The following is a 17721-nucleotide window of genomic DNA, read 5'->3' on the forward strand; positions in this document are numbered from 1 at the left end:
TCTCCCACGGGAATCTCTCCTGGCTGCCTCTCCCGAGGTGCTGAGCTGCGCCGCGCCAAGGCAAGTCTGGTCCGTCAGCTGCTCAGCATCTGTAAGGAAGGATCCAACTGCACCTCAGCCTGGAATTCTGCAGCTGGGGCAGGGATCGAAACCTGTTCCCCCCCTTGCCTGGGTCCGGGGCTCTAGGTCTGCTGGGCCCCATTTCTGCTGGGATGGGGCCCTGCATTAACAAACAATTAAAAGAAGCATTGAGAGATAAAAAGATATCTTTTAAAAAGTGGAAGTCAATCCTGGTGAGAAAATTAGAATGGAGCATAAACTTTGCCAAATATAACAATATAATAAGAAAACCCAAAAAGGAGTTTGAAGAACAGCTAGCCAAAACATCAAGGCTACGTCTACACTAGCATGATTTTCCAGAAATGCTTTTAATGGAAAAGTTTTCCGTTAAAAGCATTTTCGGAAAAGCGCGTCTAGATTGGCAGGATGCTTTTCTGCAAAAGCACTTTTTGAGGAAAAGCGTCCGTGGCCAATCTAGACGCGCTTTTCTGCAAAAAAAGCCCCGATCGCCATTTTCGCGATCGGGGCTTTCTTGCGGAAAACTGTACTGTGCTGTTTACACTGGCCCTCTTGCGCAAATGATTTGCGCAAGAGGGCTTTTGCCCGAACGGGAGCAGCACAGTATTTCCGCAAGAACACTGACGATCTTACATGAGATCGTCAGTGTTCTTGCAGAAATTCAAGTGCCAGTGTAGACAGCAGATGATTTTGCGGAAAAACTTGCCAGTCTAGACACAGCCCAAAAGTAAAGTTGTCATGGAATAAGAGGGAAGGTCCTTTCATGGATTGATAACTGTTTAAAAGACAGGAAACAAAGGATTGGAATAAGTGGCAAGTTTTCTGAGTGGAGAGAGTGGGGTCCCCGAAGAGTCTGTCCTGGGACCAATCCTATTCAACTTAATTAAAAATGATCTAGAAAAAGGGGTAAAAGGTGAAGTGGCAAAATTTGCAGATGATACCATTTGCTCAGGGTAGTTAAAACCATAGCCAACTGCGAAGAGCTTCAAAAAGATCTCACCAAAGTAAGAGATTGGGCAACAAAATGGCAAATGAAATTTAATATTGATAAATGTAAAGTGATGCGCATTAGAAAAAATAATCCCAACTATATGTACAATACAATGGTGACTACAACTACTCAAGAGAGAGCTCTTGGAGTCATTGTGAATAGTTCTTTGAAAACATCCACTCAATGTGCAGTCAAAAAAGCAAACAGAATGATAGGAATCATTAAAAAGGGTAGAGAATAAGAGAGAATATCTTATTGCCTCTATATAAAACCATGGTACACCCACATCTTGAATACTCTGTACAGATGTGGTTTCTTCATCTGAAAAAATATATATTGACATTGGAAAATGTTCAGAAAAAAGCAACAAAAATGATTAGGGGTTTGGAATGGGTCCCATATGAAGAGAGATTAAAAAGACTTGGATTTTTTCATTTTAGGAAAGAGGAGACTAAGGAGGGATATGATAGAGGTTTATAAAATCATGACTAATGTGGAAAAAGTGAATAAGGAAAAGTTATTTACTTATTACCAGAATATAAGAAGTAGAGGGTCACCAAATGCACCAAATGAAATTAATAGGCAGCATATTTAAAACAAACAAAAAGGAAGATTTTCTTCACTCTAGGTATGTCTACACTACATCACTAATTCGAACTAACTGAATTCGAATTAGTTAATTCGAACTAAGCTAATTCGAACTAGTGCATCTAGACCTAAAAACTAGTTCGAATTAGCATTTTGCTAATTCGAACTAGCATGTCTACATTGAGTGGACCCTGAACCGAGGTTAAGGATGGCCGGAAGCAGTGCCGGCAGGGCATCAGGTTAGGACTTAGAGCGTGGAGATGCTGTCTCAGCCTAGCCGAGGGCTGTGCTTAAAGGGACCCGACCTCCACCTCAGACAGACAGTTCTCAGGGGTTCCCCGCTTGCAAACCAGTCCTGGCTTGGAGTGCCCTGAGTGCCCACACTCGGCATATCACAGCACTCGGCCATCAGCCCGGCTGCACTTGCCGCAGGCTGCCATCCGGGGGGGGGGGTGTCAATCGGGGGGCTGCAGGAGAGCTTCCACCCCGAGGAGCCCGCAGAGCCACTCCAGTCCTCCCCATCGGGGGCTCGTACCCCATTCCTCCCTCAACTCCTTCCACTTACCCCTCCCTAGCCCCCCTTCCTGATGTACAAAATAAAGGACACGTGTGTTCAAAAATAGAAACTCTCTTTATTGAACAAAACTGGGGGAGACTGGGAAAAGGAGGTGGGAGAGGGGAAGAGAGAGGCTGGGAGAGGGGAGGGCAACTAAAATGATCAGGGGTTTGGAACAGGTCCCATATGAAGAGAGGCTAAAGAGACTGGGACTTTTCAGCTTAGAAAAGAGGAGACCGATGGGGGATATGATAGATGTCTATAAAAGCACTAGTGGTGTGGAGAGGGTGCATAAAGAAAAGTTCTTCATTAGTTCCCATAATAGAAGGACTAGAGGACACCAAATGAAATGAATGGGTAGCAGGCTTCAAACTAATAACAGAAAGTTCTTCTTCACAAAGCAAATAGTCAACCTGTGGAGCTACTTGCTGCAGGAGGCTGTGAAGGCTAGAACTATAACAGAGTTTAAAGAGAAGTTAGATAAAGTCATGGAGGTTGGGTCTATGGAGTGCTATTAGCCATGGGGTAGAAATGGTGTCCCTGGCCTCTGTTTGTGGAAGGCTGGAGATAGATTGCACGAGACAAATGGCTTGGTCATTGTCTTCGGTCCATCCCCTCCAGGGTACCTAGTGTTGGCCGCTGTTGGCAGACAGGCTACTGGGCTAGATGGACCTTTGGTCTGACCCAGTACAGCCATTCTAAGCTCAGGGCTCAGGGTTGGGGGGTCTCACTGGACCACCCTGATTTTCATGCAAACCTGCTCCTGGGTGGCCAGGCTATCCTAGACGGCCACTTTCCTGTGCCTAGTGCGAAGGTCGTGGATGAGGTCCACGATCTCCTCACTAGACCAGGTAGGCACCCGCCTCTTGCGGCCCCAGGCAGGCTCCCAGGAGCCGCCAGCCTGGTCCCGGGAAGAGGCAGAGGGCTGGGTGGCAGCAGGTGGCTGGTTCGTGCCATGCCAGGTGCAGGGTCTGCTGGCTGGGTGCTGGCAGGCTTGCACCTCGCACGGGCACCGTAGCCAGACCGTGCCCCTTTAAGGGCTCCGGGGCCGGGAGGGGGGCAGACGAGCTTCCCTGGTGGTGCCCAGAGTGGCCACCAGGGAAAGTTGGGGAGGGCTAGCCTCCCACTAGTTCGAATTAAGTGGCTACACAGCCCTTAATTCAAACTACTTAATTCGAACTAGGCGTTAGTCCTCGTGGAATAAGGTTTACCTAGTTCGAATTAAGCACTCCGCTAGTTCGAATTAAGTTCAAACTAGCGGTTTGCCTGTGTAGTGCCTATCAAAGTTAATTTGAACTAATGTCTGTTAGTTCGAATTAACTTTGTTTTGTAGACATACCCTCAGAGCATAGTCAATCTGTGGAACTCCATGCCAGAAGATGTTGTGAAGACTAGGACTTTTAACAGGGTTCCAAAAAAGAGCTAGATAGAATCACGGAGGTTAGGTCCATCAATGGCTATTAGCCAGGGTGAGTAGGAATGGCGTCCGTAGCCTCTGTCTGGAAATGGATGACAGGAGAGGGCTTACGTGATGATTACCTGTTGTATTCCCTCCCTCTGGGGTATCTGGTATTGGCCACTGTCGGCAGACAGAATACTGGGCTAGATGGACCTTTGGTTTGACCCAGTACGGCTGTTCTTATGTTTCTGCAAAATCACCCCAACAGAACTACACATGAGTAAACTTACATACGTGCGGAATAGGAACAAGAGTTTAAAGCCACACTCAACAAGTGAGTGTAGGATGGGGATTTAATCCATTTGCTTGCTTTTCTTCAGTCATAAGGAAGGATAGATAAGAACTGTCTGGGTGGAAAGGAGCACCCCTGGATGGTGGAATGGTCTCTAGAGAACCATTTCAAGAAACTTGAAGTATAAGAGCCCTGTGGCTGCTTTAATTTGTGCTGAGAAGCAGTGTAGCCAAATATTAGCCCTAGGATCAGGGAAGAGGGAAAAGTTACTTAGAGCTACCTTTGCCTCTTCTCTAATGTGTCTCAAGCCATGCCTAGTGCAACTGACAGTTGAGCCCATTGTGTGCACAACTTGATGGTTCTAACTCATTAATTTTTTTGCATTATGTTAATGGTAAGAAACTAAATCAACTACATATCAGACACACCTATGTGTTTTAAATAGTCTAAAGAAATAATAACACAATGAACCTTCACCATTGCTAGCCTCTATCAGAAAAAAATATGCATCTTTAAATTGCCTGCATAACTATTTACTTGATAGATGGGCCATTAAACTCTATCAAGTTGACAATCTGGTTTTTAAAAACTCCCTAAATAGGTATTTATACTGCAGACTCTAGTAATTTTGAGAGCTGTTTGAAGCAGTTAGACCAATGAATCACATTTAAAACACCTAACTAAGCATTTGCACGAGCTTATAACAGCTATGACGTGACAACTCTCATCCATTCCTATGAAACGTTTTCATTACTTTGATGAAAAGAGAAATATCACTGAAAAAAATGTAAGGAAATTAAAACAACTTTTCCCTCCCCTCAGTTATTTAAAATGTAAATAACATTCATGCTGTGATATACGCTAGTGAAAAGTATGATGTGGAATAGAAAACTGAATACCAGATTTTTTTTGTTCTGATTGTATTCCAAATCTTTTCTGATTGTATTCCAAATTTTAAAATTGGAACTGGAACATATTTTAAAAGAAATTCTTAATTCACACAATGAATTAAGAATTTAGCAGCAATGTGCCTGCTAAAAATCTTAAGGGAGAAAAAATGTTTCAAAGTGAGATTTTTCTTGGTTATTTAAAACTAGAAGATTTACCTGGCGTGGCTTGGGTCCTTAACTCAATTAATTTTTGGGTTTTGGAGTATATGTTTCATTTAAACCACTATTCTGGGGTGGGGCTGGAGATGAAGGTCTCATTATTCAGGCTTCCCTGGAGAGAAGGGACTACCCCAACCATCTCACCACAGCAGCTTGGATTTGGGTGACAAGCACCTCTCCATGGCTGCTGCAGCTTCTGCTGGCACAGACAGGGGAACATGTATGTCCCCCAGCTGGGGCAGATCCAGGTTCATCTGCCCCTACTGTTCCCCATCCAGAATGAGGAATGCAGCAAACTGTTCACTTTCTCCTCACTCCCCAACTAAGGAGAACAGTCAGCAATGTTCTTGTATGAATTGGGGACCTGGAAAGTGGGAGGCTGGGGGCAGAGGCAGTCCCAGAAGTGCGGAAGGCCCCAGCCAAACCTTTCATAGGTGATTCTGTCTCTTGGTGATTCTGTCTCTTTTCCGTATGGTTTTATGAGAAACAATCCCATTCCAGGCACATCCCATTTTCTTGACACAATCAAGCCCTTACCTTGCTTCCAATTATAAGAGGAACCTTTATACCAAATTTGGTGGACCAACTCTTACCATTTAGGAGAAGTTCTTAAACAAACAGACAGATAAACAACCTCTCTCAGGGTAGGTCTATACTGCAACACTATTTTGAAATAACTTAGTCCATGTCTACACAGCAGGCAGTTATTTTAAAATAGTGTCAAAATACTCTCAAGCTGGAGGACTTCTTACTCTGACTCTTGTAACCCTCATCGTATGAGGAATAAGGGAAGTCAGAGGAAGAGAGCTCTATTTTGAAATAAGAGCTGTGTAGAAGATTTCTATTTCAAAATAAGCTATTTTGAAATACGATACTCAATTGACTTAGCTCAATTTGCATAGCTTATTTCAAGTTAAGCCCTGCAGTGTAGATGGACCCTCAGATACATTGTAGATACAGTGTAAGACCCAATTTTGTTCTTGTGGAACTCTCGCCATTCATTTCAATGGAAGCAAAGAATAAGAGGCAGATTTCTGAATTTTTCCTAACAGTGTAAAATTAATAACCCAGACTGAAGCCTACCACCCATTAAAAGTGATGAAAGTTAAAGGCCTAACTTGCATAAATGCTTTTGAAAATACCCCTGTGTGACGATGTGCACCTTTAAGCAGATACCTTTACAAATCTGGTTCAAAGTGCTTGGAATGTATAATGTCCTTATTCTTTCTTATTCTTTGAGGTCAATGCAGTTCCATCCTCCCCACCCCCCCAAGTAAAATTAGAATGTCTTATTATAGTAAGGAAAAACAATTAGCCCAACTTCTATATCGGAAGTGATGCAAGAAAATGGATGTTCTTAGATGCTAAATTCTCCCTCACCAATGTAATTCTTGATGAGGTATTCTAGGCAGCTGCTCTCAGAAACTGGCACAAAGCTGCTTCAAGTGCTTTTGCACTATTAGAAGTGCACTTCAGTGGAAGTGGACTTCCAAGCAAATGAAGCTGAAAAAAAATGCATGCCCGGAGAGGTTGTTAACTCATGTCTTCAGTGCTGGCATCCCTTGCAGCTTCTTTGAAATACAAAGTGAAAAAGTAATGCAAACTACTAATCATTGAATGTAGAGCTTGAAACATTTTTAAAAGATCATAGGGTAATTTTTCCCTTCTTCATTTAGAGAACAAAATATTCCACTGGTATGAACTAATGGAAATGTTTGCAATAAATCATAAAACTAAATCTTTCTTAATGAAACAACCAGTTTAACCAATTGATCTTTCCTTTTTTATACCATAGGTGTGGCCAGGACTGACTGTGTTCCCTGACTACACCAACCCAGAATGTACCAACTGGTGGGTAGAAGAATGTAAGATCTTTCATGATAAAGTGAAGTATGATGGCATTTGGATAGTAAGTCATTTATACTTCTTTTTTAATAGGATGCTAGTGAGAGTTAGATGAAACATCTTTTCAATCTCATCTCTTTGTATTTCTCAATCTTTTATCTGAAGAATAAAACACAGAGTAATCCTGGCCCCAGAGATGCCATTGACTTTGATGGGGTCAAGAATGCATCGGATGTATTTGGCATAATTTATTCATGGATGTTAAACTTGATTTACCTCATAACTATTTACATGGGAGAGGAAGCTTCAATGTTTGAAAAATAAAGCACTATCCCTCCACAAAAGTATTAAATTAATAAAAGAGGGAGAGAGAATGAGCCTTTTGGCCTTTTAATAACACTTCCAAACTAGTGTTATAAGAATTACAATGCAAACCATTCCTGTTTAATAGTGAACAGTAAGTAGCATTGCATAGAAATATTTTCACCTTGAGTGAAAAATGTGATAGACCAATTAAAAACAACCTTTAATTGAACAAACTTAGTTTTTTATACTTACAGTCTAGGAAAGAGCAACTTTATCCCCAAAATAAACTCTGACTTCATTTGACATTCAGAAATACTTAAAGACTCTTTCTTTGATTATTTCATATTCCTGCATTCTGTTTTCTGAATACGCATGCAAACAGAATTTACTGCTAGTTATATTTCAGCACCCAAGATTCTGCTAAGTTTCTCATTTCATGAATGACCCAATGAAGGAGAAAAAAAAGAAAAGAAAAAGTGGAAGTAAAAGCAGTCAGGCTGACTGTTAATGTGTCTGTAGGTGTGGTAACAGAAAAGCAATGCTAGTCAATTCTATGTTTAAAGAAGAAAATACTTTCAGCTCCAGAGATTACTGGAAATTTGATTCCTATAAAACATTAAACAACAATTGTAATCTTTCTCTTCCTTGCGCTTAACAAGCTACTGTACTTCAGAGAAAAAGAGCCTAAGATGGATTGTAAATATGACCAAAGACCTTAAACTGTTGATTTCAAATTAGAATGGCCAACCAATGTTTTCTAAATCAACAGGTTATCACCTTTAAATTTTCTTGCAAATCATTTTAGCCAAATTTCTACTTGACAAATGGTATAGTTATTCAAACTGGAATAATGTACGTATTTGTGAATATTCACCAAGAGTTAGCACACTGCCAAGTTTATAAACCACCGACAAAGACCAAATCTAGTCTATCTGGATGATTGCCTCTATAACCATTGTGGGCAAATACTAAAAACCTATTTATATCTTGAGTAATTGGACAATATAGATCTGTCCCGCATAAGTACTGTAGGGTTAAAATTCACACCAAATAGATCAGGAAGTTTCAGTTCAGTCCTTCTCCAGTCACTATTTCAAATTAGGAACAGCAAAAGTAGCTGAGAACCCTGATGTTCTCTCTGGAGAGGTTCCTCTGCCACAGAATCCATGTAAACATAGATCCAGTTGTCCTTGGGCAAAATTTTCTGAAGTCAGGTACAGCTGAGCAAGGCATGCTAGATTTGACCCCTTCTCCCAGATTAGTCTACGGTAGATAAATAACTAAGCAAAGCTTTTCAAACCTTAGGCTCCCCTATCCATACGTAGGTTCCTAAACAAAAGTGGCTTAATTTTCAAAAAAGGATTAACACCTAAAGCTTCCAGTTATGTCAGTGAGATTTATGGGATGCTTAGCAGACCTGAAAATTAGCTCCAACTTATAGTTAGGTGTCTAAATATGGATGTTGGAATCTAATCACTTTAGGGTTGAAAACATTGGCCTATAGTATAGGTTCACTTTATTTAAATACGCTAATGTATATGCTCTGTATACCTCCTCCAGTTTTTATTCAGGTCTCATTCAGATAACTACATGGAGTGAGACTAGATTTGGGGCAGGTAAGCTTGCCATGTATGACTTACTCTCTCCTTACATTGTAGCTCAATTCATGTTAAGTTCTAAGTCTTAGGAATTCACAGTCTAAAATGCATTTAATAGGAAATAGAGATTGAAGATCGTCATATTTCTACCATATAGCATAATAGTCTCTGGTTTTCTAAGATGACTAGGTAAACTACTTACTTTCATGACTGGAATCAAATTTGCTGGAGATCAGGCTTTGATGAGTCCCATCAGGAGTGGAAAAGAATTAGTAGAAAGTTGAAAAGGAAGGGATTGAAGTATATTTCAGTGCGGGAAGTCAAATCCCATTTGTTTTGGGGCTAGTAATATTTCAGATTCAGGAGCCATTGTGGAGAATGAAACAAAATCATGCCTGACAGGCTATCTTCTGAGGGACAGAAAAGGGTCTTTCTCCTGAGCATGACAAACCCAAACTGAAACACTTGGCAGTGGCAGCATCAAAAACTAATTACCAACTAAATTTCATGTGTGTGAATGTACACACGTGGGTTTCTTGTGTCTTTGAAACTTTAATTTGTTGGCTTTTATTCTGTAAATTATTTTTCTCCCTTTGGCACTCTACTGTCTTGCTACTTTGCATCTGATGAAGGAATTGTAATGTGGAGCTGTTGGCAGCCTTTTGGTAGTTCATGGAAAGTACTTGCAGTGCTTTGGATAATCCATTACTATGCTGGTGTAAGAATAGGTGTTTTTATCTGAATGTTTCTATTCCACAAACAGCTACATTGTGATTCCTGTTCTATGTAGTAGCACAAAATCACCCTAGCAACTTCTTTAGAAATAAAATGCATCATGAGACTTTCTTTCTTTCTTTCTTTCTTTCTTTCTTTCTTTCTTTCTTTCTTTCTTTCTTTCTTTCTTTCTTTCTTTCTTTCTTTCTTTCTTTCTTTCTTTCTTTCTTTCTTTCTTTCTTTCTTTCTTTCTTTCTTTCTTTCTTTCTTTCCAAAATTAAGATCTAAACAAAAACAGTCCCCCTAGCTATTATAATTTTAAATTATTCACTATTAACCACTGCAGAAACAACCCCATTCTACTTCAAGGTTATAATATATTTTCCTTATTTATTTATACTGACTCTGCAATTCTGTTGCTAACTTGACCCAAGTGAGCAAATATAAATTGACTCTCCTGTCCCCCTTCTCCCTCTGAACCTGCTCTTGCTTCCCCTGTGTTTCCCCTCCCCACTGCCTCTGATTTAGAGGCAGCAAGTGGGAATGCAAGTAGTAGAGTAGTTGACTATTTAACTACTCTTTTACATTCCTATTTAAGAGGGCAAACATTTTATGGGGGCGAATGAGGGGACTGTAGACAATCAGATTCCCATTATCTAGCATTACAATTATAGTCTCTCTGCTAAGTGGTAGCAGTTGTTGGAACCTTGAAGATCAGTCCTTTGATGGAGCACAAATCTTTGAGCTAGGTGTTTTCCTATAGTAAGTGTTTTATTTAACACCGTATGCCCACGTGTCGTTGAACAAAAGTGGTCAGAAAGGGCACACAAGCTACTTTTTGTATCCCAAACTTCAGTTCCTGGTTCTGAGGAACAAACTTTGCCCCAAGAATTGACTCTCTAGAATTTAAGTCGAGACCACACTGGCTTGTGAATATGGCTGCCTCCCCTCCCTTATAAACGACATCACAAAAACTCACATTGCAGCATTTCTTCAAAAGCTGCATACTAGGTTCTGTGCACACAAGGTCAAAACAAAACAACCAACCCCATTTTGCACAAACAAAAAAACAAACCTTCCCCTAAACAAAACCAAAATCCTTGTTAGACTATCTTTCACAACATCATCTTTTGGTGACTACCACCATCATTCATTTTTAGTAAGCAAAAGGTGAACATGATGGCAAATTGTTCCCAAACTAAAATGGTCTGCAATGCTTTATGCTCCTTTAGTGTTGTGTAACAGTTACTAATGGTTCAGTGTCTATAACATTTGTATTCTTCAATCCTTTGAAACAAAGAGATGGTTTTTTTGAGAAATTTATGAAAAACTGACACTTTTTGATAATAAACATTTAAGTGTATGTGTGAAGGTATGTAAAGTCTTCTTAAGGTTCCTTTACGTTGCTAGAGATTGGTGATGCGAATCAGACCTTATATGTTTGCAAAACTCAGCCCTTTTCTTTGCATACACCTAAGAAGTGAAAAAATAAATGGAAGAAGGGCAGGCTCAATTGATAAAGCCTCACAAAATTGACCTGTTTATTTAAAAGAGATAGTACAAATGTAAAGGCAATTAACCTGCACATGTTGCTATTTAATGATTCACAGAAACCTCTCCTTAATATACAGAAGCATGTTAGTGTTTGATCTGGCTACAGTGTGTGAAACTCCAATTAATATCTACAATAAAGATAAGATAATACATGGCCTGATGCTGACATCACAGGCACACATTTTACATTAGGGTTATTTATTGACTTTGTATATACATGATATCAGAGTCAGGCCCACTATATTTTGTATGCTGCATAATAGAGGGGTTTATAAAAAAGATTGATGTGCTTTGATTTGGAATACTATTACTCAAATAAAAACCATTTTTCTGAATGCATTTAGTTCACACCTCTTAGGTAAGTTTGTGCCTAATTCTGTCAAGTAACCCATGAGAGGCAGTACACCATGAAGTGTCATTCTGGGACTCAATGTATCACAGCTGGAAATGAAATAAAATATATACTTGCCATTTATACCAGTGGTTTTCAGGCTTAGTCTTCAGGCTAACATTTCCAATGTGTCCACAAATGAAAAAAGGTTGAAGACCACTAGTTTAGACAAGTTATAGGTGTAGTCCTGCACAAACACAGAGGAGCAAATGTTCACAAGGTATGTCTCTGCTACATTATCATGTGGACAAATTGGTATAATATTCTACCTATATTAGCTATACTTTAAGTGATGAATTTTGAGTTAAACTTTTCTTTCCTAAATAACCCAATAAATAAATATAAAGATTTCCTTAGAGAAACATTTAAAGCACATCCTGTAATAGTCTATGTCTTTTTCCCCTTTCTCAGGACATGAATGAAATATCCAGCTTTATAAAAGGTTCAACACGCGGCTGTCAGCAAAACAACTGGAACTATCCTCCATTCACTCCGAGTAAGTCTGTCTTAATTTATGTGGCAAAAATCCAAATGTGTGTGAGGTAGAAGAAATCAATTATAATGGGGTAAGGGAAATTGTTAGCATTTTTTGTTTTATGTCCTAAATATTCTTAATAACAGAAAAGATGAGTATATAGTATGTTTTCCTCTGTGGCTTAGGCACTGTTTCCAGAACTCCTAAAGATGAATGTCTTTTTCCAGTAAAATGTTTCATCATTCTTCAAATTATTAGCCGCATTTGCTAAACTAAATGTTTCTATTGCCTTAATTAAGTCTAGCAATAGTATTGATTTTCCTTTATCATTAATGGCTTTAGGCATGTAAGCATAACTAAACTGGAATTCTAATGCTTTATCAAGCAATAACTTATGTAATCCTGTCTCAGTAGCTTGCCAGATCCAATAGTTCAGTAATTTAGGGTGAAATTGTACAATCTTCCATATGTTCATGTGCAGTTGCTCACAGGAGTAATACAGTTGCCATCAGTACATCTTAGTGCAGTATTTTAGACTGTTGAAAGTAAAAATGTCCCTTCCCTCTCCTCCCCCCCCCCCCCCCCCGATCCTACATAGATTCCAGGCTGTAATGAAAAGAGTGGAAATATTTCACTCTGTAACAGATACAGTTTTAACTCCTGTGGGCATTTTTCCAAGGTGGTATTTAAGAGATGGGAAATGGGAAAGAAACAAGGAACAGAGAATGTTCATATAGAACTTACTGACACTTTACACTCTATCTGAAGCAAGAGGAAGTGTATGGCCGCCTTGGTTTATGAGTAAAGTCCTGCATGGATACAACATTTGTATCTCCAACTGCATCTATATCTGCAAAAATCAGCTGATTGTGGATACCTGTGGGTATAAAGTGGATAGCTGCAAATTTGTAGGGATCTAGATACAAAATCTATATCTGCATCTGCATCCACATCCACAAAAATGACATGCATATCTACAGATGCAGATACCTGTGGATCTAAAGCAGATATCCATGGATTTGAAGGGCTCTATCAGCAAGGCAGTACCTGAACTGCATCTCTGAGAAATTACTTCTCCCTCCCTACTGAGGGAGCCCCACTTCTGTGCTGGAGAAACCGTGGCAGTATAATAGTGGAGCTTTCTCTCTTACCAGGATTTAGAAAAGCAAGTAACTCATACAAGGAAATAAGGAAGCTCCTTATGCCTTCATACTCCCCTACACAGGCATGTAATCAAAGTGACAGTTAGGCCGATACTGAGCTACAGTTCTGGAAAATAAACAAAGATTTAGTAAGAGAAGAGCTGGAAAGTAATCACACTGAAGAGAGCTGGTGATCACTATTCAACATCACCTATAGAAATATAAGATTTAGTAAGTTTATGCACTGAACAAACTGAATCTGAGTATATGTCAATGCACCTAACTCAACTCTGATATAAAAGCTGCATTTATGGAATCATTAGTTGCAATGGAGTTGAGTTGTTCTGGATTCATATACTGATTGCCATGAGGTATAATGAGCTCCAAAAGTGTTACAGTTTAAACACAGATGAATAAAGCCAGCATACTTCAGTCTATCTTAGCCTACTGTCGTATGATATGGTATTGTTTTATTCTTCATGAACTGGGGTGAATGTAAATACTAAATAAAAAGGGCTCTTGCATTTTGTTGTGTAGTAAGATAAAATATTGGAAATATTCACAATAAAGGCTTATTCCAGTGTTGCGATGTTATTTTCAGAAGGTATTCTCGATGGAGTCATGTATTCAAAGACACTTTGCATGGATGCAGTGCAATTCTGGGGAAAGCACTATGATGTTCACAATCTATACGGATATTCCATGACCCTATCAACTGAGAAGTAAGAACTGCTTTCTAATAATTGTTACACAAAAGCTGTGTAGGGCCATGGTGCTATAGCAAAGATGCCACACTCAACCTGCTAAATAGTCATATTGTTCAAGCCAAATAGGCACACTCAACCAGCCAAATAGCCACATGTGGCTAGTGGCTAGACTGTTGGACACCACAGCACTAGAACACGTGGCCTAAATTTGCACAAGTGATTTTTAGGTGCCCACTTAGAAACTCTTTAAAGAAACCTGATTTTCAGAGATTGTTGAGCACTTGTTCTTTGAAAATCAGGACCTTCTATGGTTTCTGAAGCTGAATACCTAACAAAGAAGTACCAAAAGCTTGTTATGAAATTTAGGACTACGTAGCTAGTTTTCTTGTTGAACCTGTCAGTGGAAGGAAGATCCTGCATCACTATTTAAAGTTCCACCTAAAAATGTCTTCAAATTTGTTTTTTTGGTTATAAAATTAACACAGAACAAAGCACTGAGCTTTTAAAAGTGTTAGTGAAGTGCCAGCTGTGTTTGAATAATTTTTAAAGTGAGTATAATTTAAAGACCATTTCAGTCAAGTTATTTCGGTTTGAAGAACAAATTAAGCCATGATTCTGGTTCTGGCTAAGCTCAAGGGGTCATTATCCTGGTAGATAAGTGCCTTCACATCATCCCATTTTGCATCTGACATTTCCAATGAGTCACATATGTCCTGCATGAAACACAGGTTCTGAATTGTGGCGTGTTAGACTACAGGAGCTCTCTATGCTTTGTACTCTGCTTCCCTATGCAGAGTATGATTTAAAAAAAATCATGGTTTTCAACATAGCCTTTCCCCCTTGGAATGCCTATACTTAAATTGAGAACTATTTGGTATGTTGGATCCTCGGGGGATCTGGAATGATGTAACTCTACTGAGGTCAGGCCAGTATATTCTGATTGAGTATTTGGACCAAAGGTTAGTGGGCTAAAAAGTTTCAGAAAGAGATCTGATTTAGAGTTAATATCAGGAGCTCAGCTAAAATACATCTGGCTACCTGAAAGTCAGATAATACCCCTGGGTCAGTGTGCCTTGGTATTTTTATAAATGAATGACTGTGGATTAGCAATGTGGGAAGAAAAAGACAATCTATCAGAGCTGAAGTACTCTTGCCATGTGGCAGTAATTAACAGTCTCATTTCATTTTCAGAGCTATACAGACCGTTTTCCCTGGAAAGAGAAGCTTCACTATTTCTAGGTCTACTTTTGCTGGATCAGGAAAATACACAGGACATTGGCTAGGAGACAATGCTGCTACATGGAATGATCTGAGATGGGCAATACCAGGAATGCTGGAATTTAACCTCTTCGGGATACCTTATGTAGGACATAGTTATTTGTGATAACCGTTCATAGCAACAGATTAAGAACTAACCATGAAACCTTTTCATATAGCTGCTCATTATCTAATCAAAACTGTTATAAATAGTGACCTTGCTCTTTAAAACATAAATAATCATGTGCAGGAATTCAGAAGTGAAAACAAATCTCATTCCCCATGTACAGCTTTGCACAATTGTCTGGATTAATTATGGAGCTGTTGTTGCTGATTTCTTGCTTTCCTATGAAGTATCAAGTATAGGACACTCCCATAGCAGGGTTTCTGACTAGATGGCCTTGTGATCTAGTGCAACCTTTTTTCTTTCTGAGCCCCTATCCCCCTCAGCATGGTATTAAAACTGCATGGCCCAGCTGTGCCACAACAATTGTTTTTGCACTAGGGGATAGTAAGGAACACAATTGCTTGGGATTCCAGAAAACTAAATTGTTCAGTCTTCTGCTTTAGCCCTAAGCTTTCTGCCTTGGTCTTAGTGACTCTAATGTCAGCTGTGTTGGCAGACCCCCCCAAGAAACATGCACATAGCCACCCAAGGGTCCCCAGGCACCTGGTGGAGAACCATTGATCTAGTGTACTCTATGTTTCAAGCCATCTGTCACCCTTTATTACTGTATTATCTTCAGTCATTAGCTCTGTGAGCTGATGCAGTATTTTGCAACCACATTGACAGTGGGATAGAATTGCTCATTTATAAATGATTGAAGTGGCCAAATTCCATCTTCAAGATTTCTGTGCTGCCAACTTGTAAACTGCTTACTGTTATTTATTTATTAATTTCATAATCATTTATTTATGGCACCACCTGCTGTGTGTTACCCATTTTCCAAATATTGAAGAGTGGTGCTCATGAGCTAAAGACAACAAGATGGAGCATAGGGAGAAAAGGGAACCATAGTAGCCAATTTAGATACAAGTGGGTTTCATTCACTATAGTTGACCAATGCAACTACAATAAAACCCTGTGGCTGCATCTAGACTGGCAAGTTTTTCCGCCAAAGCAGCTGCTTTTGTGGAAAAACTTGCCAGCTGTCTACACTGGACGCTTGAATTTCCACAAGAACACTGACTTCCTACTGTCTGAAATCAGCGCTTCTTGCGGAAATACTATGCTGCTCCCATTCGGGCAAAAGTCCCTTTTGTGCAAAGCTTTTGTGCAAAAGGGCTAGTGTAGACAGCTGAGATTTGTTTTGCGCAAAAAAAGCCCCGATCGCGAAAATGGCGATCGGGGCTTTTTTGCGGAAAAGCACATCTAGATTGGCATGGACACTTTTCTGCAAAACGTGTTTTTGCGGAAAAGCGTTCCTGTCAATCTAGACACTCTTTTCTGCAAATGCTTTTAATGGAAAACTTTTCCGTTAAAAGCATTTGCGGAAAATCATGCCAGTCTAGACGTAGCCTGTATGTGTAGGTACAAAGTGCTCAACTTAATTAAACACCTATCTCCTTCTTTCCCCATTATGCTGCTCTCTTCCCTTTTAACTTCCCCTCTGCCCCTAATTCCTTCTGATGCACTTTCGCACTGAAAAAAGGTTTTATTTTTTTTTAAATGGTAGACTAATTTCAGACATGATGTGCAAGGTAGAGAGACCTTTTCACTTAGGAGTCCATCAGAACTTCTTGGAAAAATACTATATTATAGGTTGATATTTTTGCTACCAATGTACAGAGGAATATAAGGGTTCATCTGCATGGCCCTCCAGTGTGAACTTCTGGGGGTGTGAATTTTTTGCTCTAAGTGCCCTATGTAAAGTGCAAAAACTAAAAAGTATCTAGTTTGTGTTAACATTGTCCTGTTTGAAATGGGACTTGGAGTTTCTTCATTACATTCTAACGTTTGAGGTCTAAATTTAAAATCAATGTAAAAAGAAACTTTGAAAATATTACAGCATATTTTTTAAAGGAGGTATGCCTGACACCCCACCTTCAAAAATAATCATTGATAATACTCATTTGACAGCTTTGAGTCTTGGTGAGATCAGATCTAAAAGAAAGGTGTCGGATGGGAATATGCTGAACATGATTTACTATTGTGGCAATTAAGGATATGTTGATTATTCACTGGAAATTATTCCTTTCCCTTTGCACTTCATCTTTGCAAGAGTGGTAGTATTCCAGTTAAAAATATGTGTGCAGGCATATGTGTAGAGATGAGGTATGCTGTACTATACATACATAATATAGCTACCATTTTGTCACATACACACTATTTGTATAATTTTTTAGATTGGTGCAGATATTTGTGGGTTTTTTGATAATGTCTCAGAAGAACTTTGCAGACGATGGATGCAAGTTGGAGCATTTTATCCATTTTGCAGAAATCACAATGCTGAAAACTATGCGGTAGGTTACAAATACTTTTACAAAATTCATTAAAGATATTAGTAAGTTACTAATTTCCTACCACCGTTGTACCACTGAACTTATAGGGAGAACGCCAATATTCTTTATCTTCACTAGCACAATGTAACTGGAACAAATCCACTATGATGTAATTGTTTCCATTGTTCTTAGTTAATATTTATGCAGTCATTACTCCTATGGAAACAATTGCTGTCCCACTACCATAGTGGAGGCACTCTGTGCACTCTGTCTCCTG

General features: G+C 39.4%; 1 protein-coding gene across 4 annotated transcripts in view; it reads left to right on the plus strand.

Moving 5' to 3' along the window:
- Positions 1 to 17721, plus strand: part of SI (sucrase-isomaltase) — a 177506-nt gene that overhangs the window by 40756 nt on the left and 119029 nt on the right. For all 4 annotated transcript variants that reach the window (XM_075937870.2, XM_075937869.2, XM_075937872.2 and 1 more), the window contains 5 exons: positions 6809 to 6922; positions 11833 to 11917; positions 13640 to 13760; positions 14937 to 15108; positions 17349 to 17465. In XM_075937870.2, coding sequence (XP_075793985.2) covers positions 6809 to 6922; positions 11833 to 11917; positions 13640 to 13760; positions 14937 to 15108; positions 17349 to 17465 — 609 coding nt within the window. The remainder of the gene's footprint in view (positions 1 to 6808; positions 6923 to 11832; positions 11918 to 13639; positions 13761 to 14936; positions 15109 to 17348; positions 17466 to 17721) is intronic.

This window comes from Pelodiscus sinensis, chromosome 10, assembly GCF_052426305.1.
Source record: "Pelodiscus sinensis isolate ZL-2025 chromosome 10, ASM5242630v1, whole genome shotgun sequence".
Lineage (NCBI taxonomy): Eukaryota > Metazoa > Chordata > Testudines > Trionychidae > Pelodiscus > Pelodiscus sinensis.